General features: G+C 42.2%; 1 protein-coding gene across 2 annotated transcripts in view; it reads left to right on the plus strand.

Annotated features, from left to right (window-relative positions):
* The first annotated feature begins 613 nt into the window (after positions 1 to 613).
* Positions 614 to 23,413, plus strand: part of LOC147103205 (calcipressin-3-like) — a 165,848-nt gene continuing 143,048 nt past the window's right edge. For both annotated transcript variants that reach the window (XM_085962628.1, XM_085962626.1), the window contains exons 1-2: positions 614 to 669; positions 1,897 to 2,166. In XM_085962628.1, the coding sequence (XP_085818754.1) occupies positions 1,975 to 2,166 (192 nt within the window). In that variant the 5' untranslated portion in view covers positions 614 to 669; positions 1,897 to 1,974. The remainder of the gene's footprint in view (positions 670 to 1,896; positions 2,167 to 23,413) is intronic.

The following is a 23,413-nucleotide window of genomic DNA, read 5'->3' on the forward strand; positions in this document are numbered from 1 at the left end:
GTACTTAATTGGCTGTAAAGTGCTTTGGGACGTCCTGAGGTTGTGAAAGGCACTATATAAAAACAAGTCTTTATTTTGGGGGATCTTTCAAATTCACTTGAGAGGGCAGACAGTGCATTTAACATCTGATCTGATGCATGGTACCTCCGACAGTACAGCACTTAACTCAGTACTGCACTGAAGTGTCAGCCCAGATGATGTGCTCAGATCCTGGTGTGGGGCTTGAAGCCACAACCTAACTCAATTACTTCAATCGTCTCCTCAGCGTTTTGATAACCACATTCAGGGAAATTTAATGCATTGCATACATTTCCAGTGGAGGGCGTCACAACATAAAGAAGCCGGAGGAAATTCCGCGGAACCATAGCGCAAGGAAGCAAGCAGCGACCAAAGCGACGGGAAGAGGCGGACGGACCAGAGGGCGGTCGCTTCAGGTACGCGGCGAACGCGGCCGCTCCCCCGAACCTGCTGCTTCTAGCTCCGCCCCTCGGCGCTGATTCGTTGTCAGTGTCGTCATCGGCAGGCTGCCTCACTCTCCCGTGCTTTGATTGGTGGGAAGTGACATCAATCACCCCGGCTCCCCTCCCCCACCGTTCAAGTTCGGTTGTTCGTTAGCAACCAGAGCTGCGAAGGGGACAGTGAGGGTGGGGACAGTGGTGCAGCTGAAAGGTTTGTCTGGGGATTGTTTTCAAACATTATGGCTTCTGCTCTGTGTTTAATGTAATAGAAAAGTATCACCAGGAGTAGACAGTTGAGTTTATTTAAATACAGTTATTTAAAAAAAATGCATCTCGTATTGTTATTTTTCCAATTTTTAGTTTAAACATTTTAATTAATACCTGTGTTATGCCACAAATTACAATTAACATTGTGCACTTGGGAGCAAAAAAGGATTTTTACACTTTTTAAAAAAAAACACACTTTCTTCACCAGCATTTTTGTTAGTTTTTAAGGATTGTATCTGCTGTTGTGATAAGATCCAGAAATTAGTAAAACGGTTTGAGATGTTCTCAAAAGGACACTGCTGTCATGCAAACTCCAACACAATTTAAGAACTGTGCGACAGCTTCTGCATTAATCTGAATGAGGCAACTAACAATTCCTGTTGGTGTGCAGAAGAGTTAGCAGCACAGTTTGGAGGGCTGCAATAACTGTCTAATGCTTCTGAATAGTTTTACTAGGCTTTAATTGGTTTAGAGTTTTTTTTATTGCACAATGCTGTGAGTTTGAAAAAAAATGCTACCTGAAGACATGTGGATTGTGAATCATACAAGTGCACTGATGCATCTTGCCATGGAGAGCTGCAACCTGTGCATTTCTGATCTCGGTATCAGTTTCCAGCAGAGACCAGGTGCTTGCTCTGAGGGAGAATGAGTCGGTGTCATAGCAGTGATACACCTTAGTCTTAGAAAATATCTTTTAGTGACCTAAGTGGAGTGGGCGATACTGGGGTTTGCAGCCATTATTGGACAAAAAACAATCAAACCAAATTATTTAAATTATGCTTAGGGTGAAGTATGCATTTTGAATGTGCAAAAGCTAGTTCTCTCCCATGAGAATTATGTAACCATTTTAATAGGAATATTCAAAGAATTGTCCTATTTCCTGCATGTTGACCTCTTTCCAAGACATTTCTAGATACAATGTTAATTATGCATAGTGTTGCCATTACTGCATTTAACAATATATCTGGATTTAGATTACCTTGAGTCCTGTCTTGTCTGACTTCTGATTTTGTTTTTTGAAGCAGAGTGGATAGTAATTGGTTTCTAATATAAAATGATTTGTGTAAGTGGGTTGCATAGAACAGCTTCAGTTTCAAATAGGAAATAGTTTGTTACTGTTTTAATTTTTTAACCATACTCCTCCATAATTGGTGTTTTTCTCCCTTTTTAGGTGGGTATCTTAAATTTGGTGACTTTTAATTAAAGTTTTAAATGAGATCAATCAACCAGTGGCTCCGACAGTGACACGATGCTAAGAGACGGTGCACAGATATGGTCTGAGACTCCAAACCACTCCGATCTTTGTGACAGTGATCAAGAAGGTCTGATCTTTGAGAACTATGACAGTTTGGACTCTGGGATTATGGATTTGAGTGACCTTCCTACCTCTCTCTTTGCTTGCTGTGTACATGAAGCAGTCTATGAAGATGAAAAACACAGGGTAAGTCTATTATAGAAGCAGTGTATTATTTATTAAGTTTAATCATTCTTATTGATCATGCCAAGAAAAGCATTACAAAAGTAGAACCCAAGGTTTGATATTCAGCACTGGCCAGGAATTGTGGGGGCAGGAAGAAACATTCTGTTCATCTTGATAGTTGTTTCTTTAAATTTCTCCTCCAAATGCTGCTATCATACCCTCTGTTTGAATGTATGTATCTCATAGAAATGTTAAAAGATTGCGCTTAGTGCAACACAGGTATTAAGTTTCATTTTATCAATTGGTCACACAGATACTTTTATAATAACCCCAATCTTCTTTGCTTTGATTATTTAATCTCTTTCAGTTCGTCTAGACGGCGTATAAATCTGAACCTCGGAATTATCTCAGTTGCTCTAAACTTGTGCTCCTTCCCTTAGCATCTATATCCTTGAAGCATGAAGGCAATATTGCAATTGTCCCTTAAAGTAATTGTACAGGTTCAAAATTACATCTCAGCTTGTAGATAATATTCCAAGTATGGCTTTAATAGAAATGCTGTCCAAGTTAGTTTAGTCAAAATACCTAATTTTGACTGTCAAACATTCTAGTTGCCTTAATATCTGCATCGTTCTGCTAATTCAATGCCCAGTCCATTATCACTCCCAAATCCTTTTTTATGTAACTGTTTCTTCCTCCCCAACATACACACATTTTGTACACCTAAGCACCTACCCAAATGATGGGTGTACCAGCAAGAGATCAACAAATGTTTTAATTGCTGTACAGTGGCATCACTACCTATACTTATGTTGGAAACCAACTGTCTACCATGTTTTGTGAAAAGCAGTTGTTCATCAAGGATGCCTTTATGCCCCAGATCTCTGATGCACAGATCCGTTCGTAGATGCATTAAGGTGATCTGGGGCCATAACATATTTCTTTGGCAACAGCAGTGACCGCTGGATCACTGGCTAGAATTCATGTTAGTGATACATTTTCTCGTCAATTTGTGCTGCTGCTGATGGTAATTTTTGATGAAAATGAGCAGCATCTGTCAAAGATCCTCAGCCATCCATCCTATGAAATTGGCAAGTTGACTGGTCTAAGACAAAAGCAATGTTTCCATGACCGCTTCTGCCAACTGCTTGTCTACAAATCTGAAATAAAACAATTAATTATGTTAAATAGTTCATTTACTTTTTTATAACATCCACTACAATAGTGATATTACCAGAGCAGTGAAATGAAGAATTGGTCTTGCCTCATTGGTCATGTTTAGCCTTCAGTTAGCTTGTAACTAAAGTTTTGAATCTTTAGTATTGCTATGTTACTAACAGTACATTATGTCATCAAAACTTGTGGTTGGAGCTGAGATACATCAACTGTTAGCTTTTGCGCAATGTTTACTCCGTATGCTCTGTATTAACTAACAACACATCACAAATGTTGCCATCCAGCAATGGACTAATGCTGATCCATCACTTACAACATAGGCCAATCGATTGTTGTGGCCCTTTTGAAAACCTCCAGAGGCACTGTTTAGTTAAAACTTCCTTGTAAGGAAGCATCTTTAAAGATAACCATATGTGTGCTGGGGTGCCTGTTGAGCCTTATTCTGTGAGTTGCCTGATCAAACATCACACAGAACAGAAATACCTGATTTCGCCTTGTTTCCAAAGTCCACATCGTCTGTGTGGAATTAGGAACCTAGGAATAGGAGTAGGCCATTTAGCTCCTCGAGCCTAAATGAGATCATCATCAAATCAAATCAACTTTTATTGTCATTGTTAGTGCACAAGTGCAGTACAACGAAATGTAGGCTTGCGGCTCCCGAGAGTGTACATTTGGATTAAGACATTTAAACATTCAACAGACATTTGGCTTGTAGTATATTAACATAAATATAACCATAATAAAGTGCATTGGCAGATGTGCAGGCTTTAGAGTTTATTTGTGGAGTTCAGTAGGATGACAGCCCTGGGAAAGAAGCTGTTCCTAAATCTGGTCGTTCGGGTGCGAATGCACCTGTAGCATCTCCCAGATGGTAGGAGGGCGAACAGACTGTGGCTGGGGTGGGTAGGGTCTTTGATGATGGACCGTGACCTCCGTAGACAGCGTTTCTGGTATATGTGCTCTATGGTCGGTAGCCGGGTGCCGGTAATGCGTTGGGCAGTTTTGACTACCCGCTGCAGGGCTTTCTGGTCATAGTAGCTACAGCTGCTATACCATACTGTGATACAGTTTGTCAGGATGCTCTCTATAGTGCAGCGGTAAAAGTTAGAGAGGATCAGGGGTGACAGATTACATCCCTTCAGCCTCCTTAAGAAATATAGGCTGATCTGCGACCTAACTGCGTATACCCTTTTTCGCCCATATTCCTCAATACCTTTTGGTTATCAAAAATCTATCAATATCCGATTTAAAATTAACAATTGACCTAGCATCATCTGCCGTTTGTGGAGGAGAGTTCCAAACTTCTACCACCTTTTGTTTGCATATAAAAGTATTTCCTAACTTCACTCCTGAAAGATCTGGTTCAAATTTTTAGACTATGCTCCGTAGTCCTAGACTCCCCAACAACCAGAAATAGTTTCTCTCTAGCTACCCTATCAGCAATGTTCCCCCTAGTTTTTTTGGGTGCGTGGTCCCTTTAACGGGCTGCGCGGAACTGGCCAACAGCTGCATGGCCGCATAGCAGGAACGTTGCCTATCAATTCCCCTTAAACCACCCCTTGACCTTCTGAATTCCAAGGAATACAACCTTAGTTTGTGTAATCTCTCCTCATAATTTAACCCTTGGAGTCCAGGTATCATTCTGGTAAATCTACACTGCACTCCTTCCAAGGCCAGTATATCCTTCCTAAGGTGTGCCCAGAACTGAACACAGTACTCCAGGTGTGGTCTAACTATGGCTTGGTATAGCTGTAGCATAACTTTTTTTATTCGTTTATGGGATCTGGGCGTCACTGGCAAGGCCAGCATTTATTGCCCATTCCTATTTGCCCTTGAGAAGGTGGTGGTGAGCCACCTTCTTGAACCGCTACAGTCCATGTGGTGATGGTACTCCCACAGTGCTGTTACGTAGGGAGTTCCAGGATTTTGACCCAGCGATGATGAAGGATCAGCGATATACTTCTAAGTCAGGATGGTGTGTGACTTGGAGGTGGAGGTGTTCCCATGCGCCTGCTGCCCTTGTCCTTCTAGGTGGAAGAGATCGCGAGTTTGGGAAGTGCTGCCGAAGAAGCCTTGGCGAGTTGCTTCTACCCCCCTTGCATTCTAGCCTTCTAGTTATAAAGCCCAGCATTCCATTATCTTTTTTGATTATTTTCTGTACCTGTCCATGACATTTTACTGATCTATGTACATGGACCCCCAAGTTTCATTGGACCTCCACTAGCTTTTCACTATTTAGAAAGTACTCTGATCTATCCTGTTTAGGTCTAAAGTGAATGACCTATATTGAAATCCATTTGTCACAGTTTTGCCCATTCACTCAATCTGTTAATATCTCTTTGTAATTTATGCTGATTGAAACAATTTGGATAGCAAACAACTGCCACAGTCAAAATTGCCAAATGGCCCCCTTGTAAGCTGTAAACTTCAATTGTTCTAAGCTACAGAATCTGTTGCTTTTAACAAACCTACTCGATAGTTTATAGCATAAGCTGTGATCTGATAATGTTTATTCTACCAATTCCCAAAATTTCAGAGGACTAGTATCCTATGCAGAATGCTAAGTAAAGCAACAAGGGTTTAGGTTCAATCCGAGCTACACTACATTACTAGATAATAGGAACAAAGTTATGCTGCAGTTGCAAGCAGTGAGGGCTCTCTTATGGGGTGGTCTTTAGTGCAGAGCATGAGAGAACTATCTAGGTACTTACGAACATACGTACATACGAATAAGGAGCAGGAGTAGGCCACTCGGCCCCTCGAGCCTGCTCCGCCATTCAATAAGATCATGGCTGATCTGATTACTCCACATTCCTGCCTACCCCCGATAACTTTTCACCCCTTGCTTACCAAGAATCTATCTACCTCTGCCTTAAAAATATTCAAAGACTCTGCTTCCACCACCCTCTGAAGAAGAGAGTTCCAAAGACTCACGACCCTCTGAGAAAACATTTCTTCTCATCTCTGTCTTAAATGGGCGACCCCTTATTTTTAAACAGTGACCCCTAGTTCTAGATTCTCCCACAAGAAGAAACATCCTCTCCACATCCACCCTGTCCAGACCCCTCAGAATCTTATATGTTTCAATCAAGTCACCTCTAAACTCCAGCAGATACAAGCCTAGCCTGCCCAACCTTTCCTCATAAGACAACCCGCCCATTAATCTAGTAAACCTTCTCTAAACTGCTTCCAACGCATTTACATCCTTCCTTAAATAAGGAGACCAATACTGTACACCGTACTCCAGATGTGGCCTCACCAATGCCCTGTATAACTGAAGCATAACCTCCCTACTTTTGTATTCAGTTCCCCTCGCAATAAACTATAACATTCTATTAGCTTTCCTAATTACTTGCTGTACCTGCATAGTAACCTTTTGTGATTCATGCACTAGGACACCCAGATCCCTCTGCATCTCAGAGCTCTGCAATCTCTCACCATTTAGATAATATGCTTCTTTTTTATTCTTCCTGCCAAAATGGACAACTTTACATTTTCCCACATTATACTCCATTTGCCAGATCTTTGCCCACTCACTTAACTTATCTATATCCCTTTGTAGCCTCCTTATGTCCTGTTCTCAATTTACTTTCCTACCTATCTTTGTGTCATCAACAAATTTAGCAACCATACCTTCGGTCCCTTCAGCCAAGTCATTTATATAAATTGTAAAAAGTTGAGGCCCCAGCACTGATCTCTGTGGCACACCACTCGTTACATCTTGCCAATCAGAAAATGACCCATTTATGCTTACTCTCTCTTTCCTGTTAGCTAGCCAATCTTCTATCCATGCCAATATGTTACCCCCTACACCATGAGCTTTTATTTTCCGCAATAACCGTTGATGTGGCACTTTATCAAATGCCTTCTGGAAATCTAACCGGTTCCCCTTTATCCACAGCACATGTTACTTCCTCAAAGAACTCCAATAAATTGGTTAAACATGATTTCGCTTGCACAAAACCATGTTGACTCTGCCTGATTACTTTGAACTTTTCTAAATGCCCTGCTATAATGTCTTTAATAATAGCTTCTAACATCTTCCCTATGACCGATGTTAAGCTAACTGGCCTGTAGTTTCCTGCTTTCTGTCTCCCTCCCTTTTTGAATAAAGGAGTTACATTTGCTATTTTCCAATCTAATGGAACCTTCCCCGAATCTAGGGAATTTTGGAAAATTAAAACCACGCATCAACTATCTCACTAGCCAATTCTTTTAAGATTCTAGGATGAAGTCCATCAGGACCTGGGGACTTGTCAGCCCGCAGCTCCAACAATTTGCTCTGTACCACTTCCCTGGTGATTGTAATTTTCTTGAGTTCCTCCCTCCCTTCCATTTCCTGATTAACAGCTATTTCTGGGATGTTACTTGTATCCTCTATAGTGAAGACCAATGCAAAATACCTGTTTAATTCAACTGCCATCTCCTTATTTTCCATTATTAATTCCCCAGACTCACTTTTTATAGGACCAACGCTCACTTTGTTAACTCTTTTTTAAATATCTATAGAAACTCTTACTATCTTTTTATATTTCTAGCTAGTTTTCTCTTGTACTCTAATTTTTCTCTCCTTATTAATCTTTTAGTCATTCTTTGCTGTTTTTTATATTCTGTCCAATCTTCTGACCTGCCACCCATCTTTGCGCAATTATATGCTTTTTCTTTAAGTTTAATACTATCTTTAACTTTTTTAGTAAATCCTAAAAATGTAACCTTGTTAAAACAAAGTAAAATCGATGCATTATTAAGACTGCAAATAAATAGGAAAAAACAGGATTATGGGATACTACACAGTTCTAAATGCAAAGAATTGTCATTTTAAACTAAAGTGTGAGTCTAAAACTTAATACAAAGACCATGAAAATAAAACTTTGAATTAAAATGCAAACCAGTATAGTATCACAAGATGCAATAAATACAGAATAAATTTCTGGAGTGGCGACAGCATTGGAGGAGGAGGCAAGCTGTAAAACAGCGGGAGACGAGGCAGTGGGGACCTGAACGGCGGCAGCATCGGAGGAGACGGTATATCTCCGGCGAATTCAAAAGCAACAGAAAAAACAAGGAGTGATGTCACGGGACAGCAGGTAGGTGATTGGTTGGTGAGTATTAACGTTTTTTCTCTCCGCTAGGACAGTGGTTTAAACTGAGCGTGGGAAACTATAATGTACTTTATTAAATTAAAAACTTAACTAGATAAACTAATAACGATTAAATAATTGTAGAATAAATATTTCAACTAATTAAATAAAACAAGGCTAGACTAAGCTATGGCAGAGCAAGTTATGTGTCTGGACTGCAGCATGTGGGAGTTTGTGGACCACGAGACTGTCTCGAGCCAACACACCTACAGTAGATGTCTTCGTCTCGAATCTCTTCGGCTCAGAGTCATTGAGTTGCAGTGCGAGTTGGAGACACTCCAACACATAAGGGGGAAGAGTATCTGGACAGTTTGCTTCAGATTTCGGTCACATCTCGTAGAGAGGTGCAGGTTCAGAACGGGGTTGGTGTTGATGTAAGCCCCCAAAGTGCGGACCAAGTGATATACAAGGCCGACGTCACTGGCTTGTTGAAAGAAAGACAGACCAACTAATTGAAGTCAAAATGGTTTACTCAGGCCTGAGAAGAGCCTTCCAGATCACATCTGGATCCAACTCCAACAAGCCTCTCAAAGTCCACACAGTTATACAAAAATTAAGGCCCTGCCTTAGAGGCGGGGATAAGCTTATTAGCATATACAGAGTTATAGCTAAATTGTAATTATAAAACCGTGACATTCCATCCTTCTAGCCGCTTACAAATCCCACATTTCGTATCAGTTGGTCCCGTCACCTCTTGTGACCATGGGCCTCATCTTAATTACTTTACAACCATCCATTTGCCCGTGGGCAGATGGTTCGGTCTGTTTAAGTGTTTTCTTAAGATAGCAGTTCTCTTCAAAGCGGGCAACCCGCAGACTTTCTGTCTCACTTTTGGGGTCATTTCTGCAAAGCAAAAACACTTTAGTTAATCCTCAGTATACTTTGAAGAATAGAACCCTGTTGTGCTTTACACTAAACAGATTCTTGTGCATAGGTGTCGACCCGCTTGGCCGAACCCACACATCTCTCAATCTTTCCAGGAGTTCTGGCAGTTTTAATCTCTCAGCATTTGACCCTTAATCATGTTTAAAACTTAACTGGGTTTATACAATTTTACAGATCTCTATTGTTCAACTCCGAGCATGAATTAACCCATTTCCTCCACTTTGTATATTGGTGTTACAAGTGAATCCTGGTTTGTCTTGAAATAACAACAGAAAATGCTGGAAAAACTCAGCAGGTCAGGCAACATCCGTGGAGAGAAATTTGAGTTGACTTTCGGTTTTCGACCCGAAACGTCAACTCAAATTTCTCTGCACGGATGTTGCCTGACCTGCTGAGTTTTTCCAGCATTTTCTGTTGTTATTTCGGATTTCCAGCATCTGCAGTATTTTGCTATCGCACCTGGTTTGTCTTGCCCTATTATATCCAATTTTTAATATCTTCGGTGTGACCAATAGTGTGCAGAGTAAGGGGAACCCACGTAAGAAAGAGAATGAAGAGCCACAGGAACTGATCCTATCCAACAGGTACAATGTACCAATGTACTTGCTACCTGTAAAGATAAGGATAAAGACTGTCAGAAGGACAGCCAAAATGCAGACCATGGCACTTGGGGGGAGGAGGAGGCTGTCCTGAGGGGGAAGGGGAAGGAGAAGGCGAAGGAGGAGAGGAAGCGTTATGTGGTAGTTGGAGGGGATTCTATAATTAAGGGGTCAGATAGCATCCTTTGTAAGCAAGATCGAGAGTCCCAGATGATATGCCAGGGTGAGGAACATCTCGAACCAGCTTGATCTCATTGAATGGCGGAACAGGCTCGAGGGGCTCAATGGCCTACTCCTATACCTATGTTCTGCACAGGAGGATAGTAGCTGACTTCAGGAGGACATAGACAGGCTGGTAAAATGGGCAGACACATGGCAGATGAAATTTAACTGCGAGAAGTGTGAAGTGATACAATTTGGTAGGAAGAATGAGGAGAAGCAATATAAACTAAATGGTCCCATTTTAAATGTGGTGCAAGAACAGAGAGACCTGGAGTGTATGTACACAAAACGTTAAAGATGGCAGGACAAGTTGAGAAGGCCAATAAAAAAGTATATGGGATCCTTGGCTTAATTAATAGAGGCATAGACTAAAAAAGCAAGGAAGTTATGCTAAACCTTTATAAAACACTGATTAGGTCTCTACTGGAGTATTGTGTCCAATTCTGGACAATTTAGGAAGGATGTCAAGGCCTTGTAGAGGGTGCATAAATGATTTACTAGAATGGTACCAGGGATGAGGGACTTCAGTTATGTGGAGAAGCTGGAGTTGTTCTTCAAGCAGAGAAGGTTAAGGGGAGATTTGATGGAAGTGTTCAAAATAATGAATGGTTTTGATAGAGTAAATAAGGAGAAACTGTTTCCAGTGGCAGAAGGGTTGATAATCAGGGTTAGAGGAAAAAACATTTTGCGCCGTGAGTTGTTGTGATCTGGACTGCACTGCCTGAAAGGGCGGTGGAAGCAGAGTCAATAGTAACTTTCAAAAGGGAATTGGATAAACACTTGAAGGGGAAACAACTACAGGGCTATGGGGAAAGAGCAGGGGAGTAGGACTACTTGGACAGCTCTACCAAAGAGCTGGCACAGGCGTGATGGGCTGTATCATTCTATTATTCTATGAATGGGAGAACAGAATGCAAAACTGTATCCAAGAAAGTTAAAGGTACAAAGAGACACGCAAGAGGGAAGATACCAAGAGAAAGATAAAATACTGACGACAAATATTAAAATTTAGTCAAAGAATCTTAAAATAATTCTCCTTTTCAAAAATGAAATAGAATCTTTTTTGTTAGAATGAAAGAAACACAAAAATAGATATGCAAAGAATAAGGAAACTAGGAAATAAAAAGATAAAGGAGGGAACAGATGGAGAACTAGTTTGCAAGAAGATGTTTTATTTTCAACAAATTTTTTGGACAAGCAATTTTTGAAGGCAGGAACTTTTTCAGTGCATATTGGTCCTGAACTAATAACCTAGTAAATCTTAATCGCTCCTGATGATAACTCTCTTCCTGTCTCTTTGTTAAAAGTCACTTGGATACAAGTGTGCAAATATGTGCTACAATCGTGACACTGAATCGTTAAACAAAGAAAAGCAATAAATTGATGCCGTTTCCTTTTTTTCCCTCATAGATATGTTATTTGTAATAGTGGACTTAAAGCAGGAATAGGTTATGTTCATAGTTTACTATAATATATCAGAGTCATGTGGTCTTGACACAAGTATAGTTGAATCACATTTCTATCCTGCTTTTGAGAGCTTCCCCATCAATTGCACGACCCCTCTCCACCCCTAGCCCCCAACTTTAGACAAGTTTGATGCCATGCTCCACAACTGCCTGTTCTGGTGAGGTGAAATTTCTTAGGCTGATCTGAAGCTGTTGTCTTTCTTCAACACTTAAGTGCCTCTGGCCCTGACTCCATCAGTTTGCTTTGTCCCGGAAGTGTGCACTTCTCGATTCCCAAACCGAGCTGCCTTTCCCCCATTCAATCCATCATCAAGACTGCCTTCGTCCAACTCTGAAATATCAATCACCATCACCGCTATCCCTACTCGCGCTGCTCTGAAACTCTTAGCTATATCTCTGTCACCTTGAGGCTTGAATTTTTTTTCCCAACATTGTCCAACCTGGCCTTCACCATCCACTCATCATTCAGGAAACTATCGCCTGTGTCCTCAGCCACACTAAGTGCCACTTTCCTATCTCTGTCCTTGCCAAGTTTCCCTGGTCCCACTGTTCCACAGTGAATTGATTTTACGATCTTTCTCAGCACCTTGAAATTGTTCTGTTGCATTGCTCCAGCCTACCTTGGAGACCATCAGTAACTGCTCTTTGAGCCACTATGTTCTGCCCTCTGGAAGTCCTTCCCTAAATCTCTTTAGCTTGTCACCTCCTCCCTGCTTTCAGAAATGTTCTAAAAATGTTTCTCGACTAATCTCACTCCAACTTGCAGGCTTTTCGTCTTGTAAAGTGCATGAGATGTACTGTAGAAGTAGAACTTGTTTACTGTTGTTGAGATTGACTTGACACCCCTGTGGGGGGGGGAAATAATTAGTATTTGTCATACCTTGTCACTTCAGTGCTCTTGACTGAGTGCCTCAACACTTGGTTGGAGCTTTGGAATATTCCTGAAGAATAACTATATAGAATTTCTGCCATACTTGTGTCCTGTCCCAGAGGACAGCACTTTTCATCTTTTACTGTCCCAATGAGTTCTTTAATCACCTGTTTACATTGAAGTGGTGTCCCTTGATATTTATAGCAATTTCTCTTCTAATTGCCTCCCTGTTTTTATACTCTGTTGCTGCCCTTGAATTCTCTGCACACACCTTGGCCCCAATACATAAACTGGAAATGCAATGTGAGGAAGTCAAACCAGTGACCTTTTGCTCTCTGGGAGTTTGATTTGAATTCAGCCCAGACTGGAATAGAAGTATCCTCTCTGCTGGCTGTAAGAATCCTAAGAAAAACTGTTATTTAAAACCTAGTTTCCCATGATGATAGTAAACAGTTTGGTACCACTTGGAAACCTTGCTTAAAAAAAACACACACATCAACAGAACTTCTTCTTTCGGATGAGACATTAAACCGAGGCCCCGTCTACTCTCTCTCAGGTGGATGTATAAAATCCTGTGGCATTATTTCAAAGAAGAGCAGGGGAGTTATCCCCAGTATCCTGGCCAATATTTATCCCTCAATCAACATTACTAAAACAGATTATCTGGTCATTATCACATTACTGTTTGTGGGAGCTTGCTGTGCACAAATTGGCTGTTGCATTTCCTACATTACAACAGTGACTGCACTTCAAAAAGTACTTCATTGGCTGTAAAGCATTTTGGGACGTCTGGTGATCGTGAAAGGCGCTGTATAAATGCAAGTCTTTCCTTTTAAGAAACTAACAAGAATAGCCAATGTCCATATTGCAACATAGCATCAAGTTGAAACATGTAAATGAGAAGACTGTTCCTCAGGTCATAAGGTGACAGCACAAGTAGCTATTGCCATTTTAAAAAGGCAAACTAAGTCCTTTTGTATGTAAAAAAAAAAGCATAAAAGGCAAAAGAAAGGAAGTTATTTCTATATTTTACAAGACCTTGGTTAGACTGTAGTTGTGTTTACAGATTTGGGCACCCTGTTATTGGAAGGATGTAAAAGCAATGGAAAAGGTGCAGTATAGCATCACTGGGATGTTGCCAGGGACGAGGGGTTCGAGATCTGAAGAAAGGCTTGAGAAGTTAAGGCTTTTTTTAAAATGTGTTCATGGGATGTGGGCGTCGCTGGCAAGGCCAGCATTTATTGCTCATCCCTAATTGCCCTTGAGAAGGTGGTGGTGAGCTGCCTTCTTGAACCGCTGCTGTCCGTGTGGTGAAGGTACTCCCACAGTGCTGTTAGGGAGGGAGTTCCAGGATTTTGACCCAGCGACGATGAAGGAACGGCGATATACTTCTAAGTTAGGATGGTGTGCGACTTGGAGGGGAACTTGGAGGTGGTGGTGTTCCCATGCACCTGCTGCCCTTGTCCTTCTAGGTGGAAGAAGTCGCGGGTTTGGGAGGTGCTGCCGAAGAATCCTTGGCGCGTTGCTGCAGTGCATCTTGTAGATGGTACACACTGCAGCCATGGTACGCCGGTGGTGGAGAGAGCGAATGTTTAAGGTGGTGGATGGGGTGCCAATCAAGTGTTAATGGAGCTGAGAAGGTAGATTTGTAACCTGGCGCAGGTCTTCAAGATTATGAAGGGTTATGATAATACAAAGTAATAGATTATTTACACGGGTTGGTGGGATGGTAACAAGAGGGCATCAAATTAAGATCAACAGAAGAATGAAGGGACAGGTGAAGATTTTTTTAATGGAGAGGATTGTTAGGACTTGGAATGCACTACCAGTAACCGTAGTGGAAGCAGAATCCATAATAGATTTTAATAGGGAAGTAGATAAATATATGAAAATGAAAAATGTAGAAGGGTATGGTGAAAGGGCAGTGAATGGGACTAAGTGGATAGTTCTTTCAGTATAGGCATGATTGGTCGAATGGCCACATTCTATGCTGTAACATTTTATGGTGCAATTTTCTGGGATGTTTGGCTTGGTTAATAGTATTCTCAGATTTGAGTCAGAAGGTTGTGGGTTCAAGTGCCATTCCAGGACTTGAGCAAATAGCTAGGCTAACACTCCAGTGACTACTGAGGAAGCATTGCACTGTCAGAGGTACCATTCTTCAGATGAGGCATTAAATTTAAACTTCACCACCACCTTCTGGTGATTCAACTTCCAAAGGTATTTTTTAAAGAAGAGTTTTGAATTCTTTTGGTGTGCTGGCCTACAGTCCTCCCTCAACCACCACCAAAATAGGTTATCTGATCATTCATTTCATTGCTCTTTTGTGGGATTTTTCACAAAATGGCTGCTGATTTGCCTCAAAATAATTCATTATATGTGAAGTGCTTTGAGATATTTCTGACAAGTGTGATAAATGTAAGTCTTTTAAGGTTGGGGGGGGGGGGGGTAAGTGTAGTTTTACTCTCCATATAAGGTACCTTCTTTCTAAGTAGTTTTCTGCCACTTTGGATGAGAATTTTGCCCTTTTTTTCATTGTATGCGTTGAATGAGCATCCCATAATTGCTATGCTCTAATAATTATGTTTTTGTAATACTGGATATTATATTTTTCCAGGAAGTTGCTAGCCCATTTTCAATGAAAGGTAGTTGTTGCACAATCAATTAAAGAGCATTCAAATTACAGCATTTTTTATTTATTTTCCTCGGCAGAGCCTGAACCATAAAATTATATTTTCTTGCCTCCCCAACAAAATAAAACTTCCTGTTCTATAGTAGAAATTATAGAGAGAAAAAATATGGAACACTGGAAATCTGAACTAAAAACAGAAGATGCCAAAAATGCACAATGGGTCCACTAGCAACTGAAAGAAGACTACTTAGAAAGAACTAAAATGGCAGGGGGTTGGGAACCTGAGCAGGGGGATAGAGGAAAGGGAAACAAGGATAAAAGAAAAAGATAAGAAGGAGAAAAACAAAAGTGGCAGTCAGAGAAATCAACAGTTTAAATCAAACATGGCCACAGTAAATAATAATTCTAATAGGTCTAAGAGCGTTAAAAAAACAAGCCTGAAGGCTTTGTGTCTTAATGCGAGGAGCATTCGTAATAAGGTGGATGAATTAGCTGCGCAAATAGAGGTAAATGATTTTAATTTGATTGGGATTACGGAAACATGGCTCCAGGGTGGCCAAGGCTGGGAACTCAACATCCAGGAGTATTCAATATTCAGGAAAGATAGGCAAAAAGGAAAGGGAGGTGGGGTAGCATTGCTGGTTAAAGAAGGGATTAACACAATTGTAAGGAAGGATATCAGCTCTGATGATGTGGAATCTGTATGGGTAGAACTTAGAAATACCAAGGGGCAGAAAGCGTTAGTGGGAGTGGTATATAGACCTCCAAACAGTAATGCGCAGGTTGGGGATGGCATTAAAAGGGAAATTAAAGAAGCGTGCAGTAAGGGCACAGCAGTCATCATGGGTGACTTTAATCTACATATAAATTGGGCTAACCAAATTAGTAACAATATTGTGGAGGAGGAATTCCTGGAGTGTTTACGGGATGGTTTCCTGGACCAATACGTCGAGGAACCAACCAGAGATCAGGCCATCTTAGACTGGGTATTATGTAACGAGAAAGGATTAATTAACAATCTTGTTGTATGAGGCCCCTTGGGTCGGAGCGATCATAATATGATCGAATTCTTCATTAAGATGGAGAATGAAGTTGTTGACTCCGTGACCAGGGTACTGAATTTAAACAAAGGAAACTACGATGGTCTGAGGCGCAAGTTGGGTAGGATTGATTGGGGAATGTCACTCACAGGGTTGACGGTGGTTAGGCAATGGCAAACATTCAAAGACCGCATGGATGAACTACAGAATTTGTTCATCCCAGTTTGGCATAAAAATAAAACAAAAAAGGTGACTCAACTGTGGCTGACCAGGGAAATTAGGGATAGCATAAGATCCAAGGAGAGGACATATAAATTGACCAGAAAAAGCAGTAAACCTGAGGATTGGGAGCAGTTTAGGATTCAACAAAGGAGGACAAAGGGATTAATTAAGAAGGGGAAAATAGAATATGAGAGTAAGCTTGCATGGAACATAAAAACTGACTATAAAAGCTTTTATAGATATGTGAAGAGAAAAAGATTGGTGAAGTCAAGCGTAGGTCCCTTGCAGTCAGAATCGGGGGAATTTATCATGGGGAACAAAAATGGCAGACCAATTAAATAGATATTTTGGTTCTGTCTAAACAAAGGAGGACACAAATAACCTCCCAGAGATGTCAGGGAACATAGGGTCTGATGAAAGGGAGGAACTGAAAGAAATCAGTATTTGTAGGGAAACGGTGTTAAGGAAATTGATGGGATTGAAGGCCGATAAATCCCCAGGACCTGATAATCTACATCCTAGGGTACTTAAGGAAGTGGCCCTAGAAATAGTAGATGCATTGCTGATCATCTTCCAACATTCGATGGAACCTGGAACAGTACCTATGGATTGGAGGGTAGCTAATGTAACCCCACTATTCAAAAAAGGTGGTAGAGAGAAAACGGAGAATTACAGACTGATAAGCCTGACATCGGTAGTGGGGAAAATGCTAGAGTCCATCATAAAAGATGTAATAGCAGAGCACTTGGAAAACAGTGACAGGATCGGACAAAGTCAACATGGATTTACAACGGGTAAATCGTGCTTGACTAATCTGGAATTTTTTGAGGATGTAACTGGTAAAATAGGTAAGGGAGAACCAGTGGATGTGATTGTATTTGGGCTTTCAGAAGGCTTTCGATAAAGTCCCGCAGAAGAGATTAGCCTGTAAAGTTAAGGCACATGGGATTGGGGGCAAGGTACTGACTTGGATAGAGAACTGGTTGGCAGACAGAAAGCAAAGAGTTGGAATAAACGGGTCTTTTTCTGAGTGGCAGGCAGTGACTGGTGGGGTACCGCAGGGATCGGTCCTTGGACCCCAACTATTCACAATATATATTAATGATCTAGACAAGGGAACTAGATGTGATATCTCCAAATTTGCAGACGACACAAAGCTGGGTGGGCGTGTGCTGTGAGGAGGATGCCGAGAAACTCCAGGATGATTTGGACAGGTTGGGTGATTGGGCAGAAGCATGGCAGATGCAATATAATGTGGATAAATGTGAGGTTATCCACTTTGGTAGCAAAAACAGGAAGGCAGATTATCGGAATGGCAATAGATTGGGAGAAGGGGAAGTGCAACGAGACCTGGGCGTCCTTGTGCACCAGTCGCTGAAGGTAAGCATGCAGGTGCAGCAGGTGGTTAAGAAGGCAAATGGTATGTTGGCCTTCGTAGCGAGAGGGTTTGAGTACAGGAACAAGGACGTCTTGCTGCAGTTGTACAGGGCCTTGGTGAGACCACATCTTGAGTATTGTGTGCAGTTTTGGTCGCCTTATCTGAGGAAGGATGTTCTTGCCATGGAAGGAGTTCAGCGAAGATTCACCAGGCTGATACCTGGGATGGCAGGAGTGACGTATGAGGAGAGATTGGGTCGATTGGGCTTGTACTCGCTGGAGTTTAGAAGAATGAGAGGGGATCTCATTGAAACTTATAAAATTCTGACAGGACTGGACAGACTAGATGCAGGAAGAATGTTCCCGATGGTCAGGGAGTCCAGAACCAGGGGTCACAGTCTAAGGATAAGGGGTAGGCCATTTAGGACAGAAATGAGGAGGAATTTCTTCACCCAGAGAGTGGTGAACCTGTGGAATTCTCTACCACAGAAGGCAGTAGAGGCCAATTCATTAAATATATTCAAGAAGGAGTTGGATATATTTCTCAAGGCTAAAGGGATCAAGGGGTATGGGGAGAAAGCAGGGACCGGGTACTGAATTTGGATGCTCAGCCATGATCGCATTGAATGGCGGAGCAGGCTCGAGGGGCCGAATGGACTACTCCTGCTCTTATCTTCTATGTTTCTATGTTAGCATATTGAGTTGAGATTTCAGTAAAGATTAATTGTGGGAATGAATTTTTCACATGCCCAGTTTAGCTGTGAGAATAGCCAGCAGTACTTCAGTTTTTCGCCATATGTATCAATGACTTGGAATAAGGATCGAGAGTTGTATGTTAAAGTTTGCAGATAATGCTAAGTTAGAAGGCTGAGTAAGTTGTGTGAATGGGAGCTGGAAGTTACAGACAGATATAGACAGATTAAGTGAATCGGCAGATGGAGTTCAATGTGTGGAAGCATCATCCACTTTTAATTTGAGAAAGACAATTCTGAATATTTTCTTAATAGTGAGAGACTAGGATATAGTGCACAGGCACGTAAAGTAATCAAAAATGGTACTGGAATGTCTGCCTTATCTCAAGGGGGCTGAAATATAAAAGTGAGGTCGTGAAGCTTCAGTTGTACAGTGTTGGTCAGACTCAGTCTGGAGTATTGCGATCAGCACTGGGCACTGTACCTCAGTAAAGATAGATTAGCCTTGAAGGGGGTATAGTGCAAATTCACCAGAAAGAATCATAAAATAGTACAACACAGAAGGAGGCCATTTGGCCCATCGAGTCTGTGCCGGCTCTTACAAAGAACAATCTAATTAGTCCCACTCCCCTGCTCTTCCCCCATATCCCTGCAATTTTTTTCTCCTTTAGGGATTTATCTAATTCCCTTTTGAAGGCCTCTGCTGAATCTTTAGCCACCACCCTGTCAGGCCGTGCATTCCAAATCCTAACCACTCGTTGCGTAAAAGAAGTTTTCCCTCATGTCGCTTCTGGTTCTTTTGCCAATCATCTTAAATCTGTGCCCTCTGGTTACCGATCCTTTAGCCACTGGAAACAGTTTCTCATTTTACTCTGTCTAAACCGTTCATGATTTTAAACACCTCTATCAAATTCCCTCTTGGCCTTCTCTGCTCAAAGGAGAGCAACCCCAATTTCTACAGTCTATCCACGAAACTGTAATCCCTCATCCCTGGAACCATTCTGGTAAATGGTACTGGGGATTAAAGGGTTAAATTGAGGACAGGTTGCATGAACTTAGTTTGTTTTTCCTTGAGTTCGATTAGTGAGGGATGCTATAATCAAGGTGTTTAAAATAATAATAGGATTCGATAGGGTAGATACAGAGAAACTATTTCCTCTGGTGAGAGAATTCAGAACAAGGGGGCATCATTTTAAAATTGGAACTAGGCCAGTTAGGAGTGAAATCAGAAAGCATTTTTTCACACAAAGGGTAGTGGAAATAATTTTGAACTTTCTCCCCCCCCCCCCCCCCCCCCCCCCCCCCCCCAAAAGGCTGTGGATGCTAAGTCAATTGAAATTCTCAAGACTGAGATTGATGTATTCTTGTTTGGCAAGGGCATTAAGGGATTTGGAGCAAAGGCGGAGTGATGTGGAGTTGAGGCACAGATCAGCCATTATCTAACCGAATGGCGGAACGGGCTTGCATGGCCAACTCCTGTTCCTATATTCCCATGTACCTTCAATTATAGATTTTTGTCCTTCCAAACTTCGGTTTTGTATGTTTTTTTTTTACCTGTATAATACAGGGCTGTAATATTACTGGTTACAGGCCAGTCACTTATAGTGGTAGGAGCTATTTGAAATGATGAATTCAGGATTTCACAAAAGAAGTATATAGGTTTAACACTGAAGTGTATTGACTTAAGTGAGACTCTTTTGCTGGGGGGGGGGGGGTGAAATTCAGCTGGTTAGTGTTAAGTCCGTGAATGATTGAGACACGGACCAGCAGGAGTGAAAACAAGCAAGTCTTTACTGGTGGAAGTCAGTAGTGAAACTAAACAACAGAGGCTCTCTAGCGCCTTTTATACAGGGGTGGTCACTGCCGGTACTGCAGTATAAAATCAGTTATTCCCTTAAAGGTACATACACAACAATTCCTCCCCTTTTAGATAAACAGTACATAACATTCATTTAACAACTAAATGATAACGAATTACAATCACAATTACTGTTGCTTAAACTTAACCAATGTATCTAGCAATTATAAGTTCAGTCTTTGAGGAGGCTTCCTGATTCTGTCTGGATAACGCCTCTTTGGGGTATCAGGTTCTTCTGGCAATGTTGCGTCGGGATCAATATCTTTGTTTGGTTCATCTTCCAATATTACCGGTTCTGCGGTAGCTGCAATTGGAACGTCAATTTCATTACCAGGTGTATCAGATCGTGGTGTGGAGTTGACGTTTTCCAGTGACTCTAGAATCTGGTCAGCATGGCGTCTTACAATGCTCTCCCCAACGTCCACGGTATACATGAGAGGTCCTTGTCGTGTACAAATCGTTCCTGGCTGCCATTTCTCAGTGCGGTAGTCCCGGGCCAAAACTGGTTGACCTATCTTAAAACTCCTGGTCGGCCTTTCATTCATATTCTGAAACTGCCTGTTCTCCACATCTCATCGGACGTTTGTCTTAACCAAATCCAAGCGGCATCGTAGTCTTCGATTGAAGAACATCATGGCTGGAGTTTGGTTGGTAACCGCATGTGGCACATTCCGGTAGGCAAACAAGAAGTTGTCCACCTTGTGTTGTAGGGGTATATCTTCATTACCCATTGCCTTGATAGCCTTCTTGAATGTTTGGACAAACCTCTCAGCCAATCCATTAGTGGCTGGATGATATGGGGCAGATGTGTAATGCTTAACGCCATTGTTCTTTAAGAACCTCCGGAACTCTTCAGACACAAACTGTGGTCCATTGTCAGAGCAAATCTGTTCAGGCAGCCCATTCCTGGCGAATATGGTTCGCAAAACTGTGATAGTTTTTTCCGTGGTGGTTGAGGACATTTTTATTACCTCTGGCCACTTTGTGCATCCACTGCAATTAAAAACATCGAGTCCATGAAGGGACCAGCAAAATCAATGTGCACCCTTTGCCATGGAGATGAGGGCCACTCCCATGGATGCAGAGGAGCTTGTGGTGGGGTGTTTTGGACCTTCTGGCATCCTGCACAGCTCTTGGTCATCTCTTCGATTTCTCTATCGATTCCCGACCACCACACAAACGCTCTGGCTAAGTTCTTCATTTTTACCCCACCCAGATGACCCTCATGAAGCTCATTGAGCACTCTATCCGTCAACTTAGGTGGAATTACTACTCTGGATCCACACATCAAGGTTCCTCTGCACACTGACAGCTGTTCTCTTCTCGGCGAGAATGCTGGCAGCAGTGGTTCGCCATGTGCTGGCCATCCCTTCACCGTTAAATCATAGACCCGTGATAGTGTCGGGTCATTCCGTGTTTCCTTTTCTATGTTTGCATTCGTCACAGGGAGACATTCGACTGTGGTCGAGTGGAATAACTCCATTGGATCCACTGCAAGATCTTCTTCTTCCACCGTCGGCAACGGTAGGCGTGACAATCCATCAGCATTTCCATGCTGTTTAGTTCCTTTGTACTCGATGTCATATTGGTGTGCCCTAGGAAAAGGGACCATCTCTGCAGCCGTTGTGCTGTCATTATCGGTACGCCCTTCTGAGGGTTGAAAATGGAGACAAGAGGTTGATGATCGGTTAGTAGAGTAAATTTTTGACCGTGCAGGTAGTGATTGAACTTCTTCACCCCCCCACACTAGGCTGAGGGCCTCTCTGTCAATCTGGGCGTAGTTACGCTCGGCAAAAGCTATCGGCCTCTCTAAACCATCAAGGAATTTACGTGACAGTACCGCCCCAATGCCGTAGGGAGAAGCATCACACGCCAGTCTGATCGGCAGTGCTGGGTTGTAGTGAGCCAATACTTCCCTTGAAGTGATTAAGTCCTTACTCTTCTGAAAAGCACGCTTACAATCATCGCTCCATTTCCATGCTACCCCCATTCGTAGCAGGGCGTTCAGTGGGTGCAGAATTGTCGACAAATTCGGCAAAAACTTATGATAGTAATTCACCAACCCGAGGAATGACCTCAGTTGCGACACATTTTCAGGCGCTGGGGCCTTAACAACCGCTTCAATTTTGTCAGGGGACTTATGTAACCCCTCTGCATCAATCACGTGGCCACAATACGATATCTGTTTCTTAAAAAACTCGCACTTGGGGCAGTTGGCTCGCAGCCCATGTTCCCGTAGTCTAGTGAGCACCTGTTCTAGGTTGTTAAGGTGTTCACTGTCATCTTCACCTGTCACAAGGATGTCGTCCAAGTAACACTGAGTCCCCGGAATCCCTTGCAGGACTTGTTCCATCACTCTTTGCCATGTCGCCGGAGCCGATGCTACTCCGAATACCAATCGATGATACTAGTAAAGACCTTTGTGAGTGTTTATCGTGAGATACTTCCTAGACGACTCTTCAACCTCCATCTGCAAATATGCTTGTGCTAGGTCAATTTTTGTAAAACGCTTCCCTCCAGACAGTGAGGCGAAGATGTCTTCTATCCTTGGAAGAGGATATTGTACTGTGTGAAGGACAGGGTTCACCGTCACCTTGAAATCCCCACAGATGCGAATCTTCCTTGGCTCTCCGGACTTATTGCTTAACGTTTTCTTCATGACAGGAACAATGGGTGTCGCCCACTCGCTCCAGTCGACCTTAGACAACACGCCCGCCTTCTCCAGATTCTCCAGCTCTGCCTCGACGGCTGGGCGAATTGCATATGGTACCGGCCTTGCTTTGAAAAACTTGGGAACTGCATTCTCTTCTATTTTTATCGAGGCGGTTACGCCTTTAAGCGTGCCCAGTTCTTGTTGAAATACCTCTTTGGCGTTGGCTAAGATTGTTGACAATCGTCCAGGAGTGACGTCTTCATCTTTTTTACCGTCCACCGTCATTGCATGAATGGAATGCCAATCTAAGTTTATCTTCGTGATCCATTCCCGTCTCAATAACGGTGGTCCACCATTTGGCAGTATGTAGAGATACAATTTCCGTATTTTCTTGCCATTGTATTCGACAGGCACCCTTATTTTTCCCCTGGGGT

The sequence above is a fragment of the Somniosus microcephalus genome, chromosome 20 (assembly GCF_052327205.1).
Source record: "Somniosus microcephalus isolate GS21.2 chromosome 20, FLI_Smic_1.0, whole genome shotgun sequence".
In the NCBI taxonomy this organism is placed as follows: domain Eukaryota; kingdom Metazoa; phylum Chordata; class Chondrichthyes; order Squaliformes; family Somniosidae; genus Somniosus; species Somniosus microcephalus.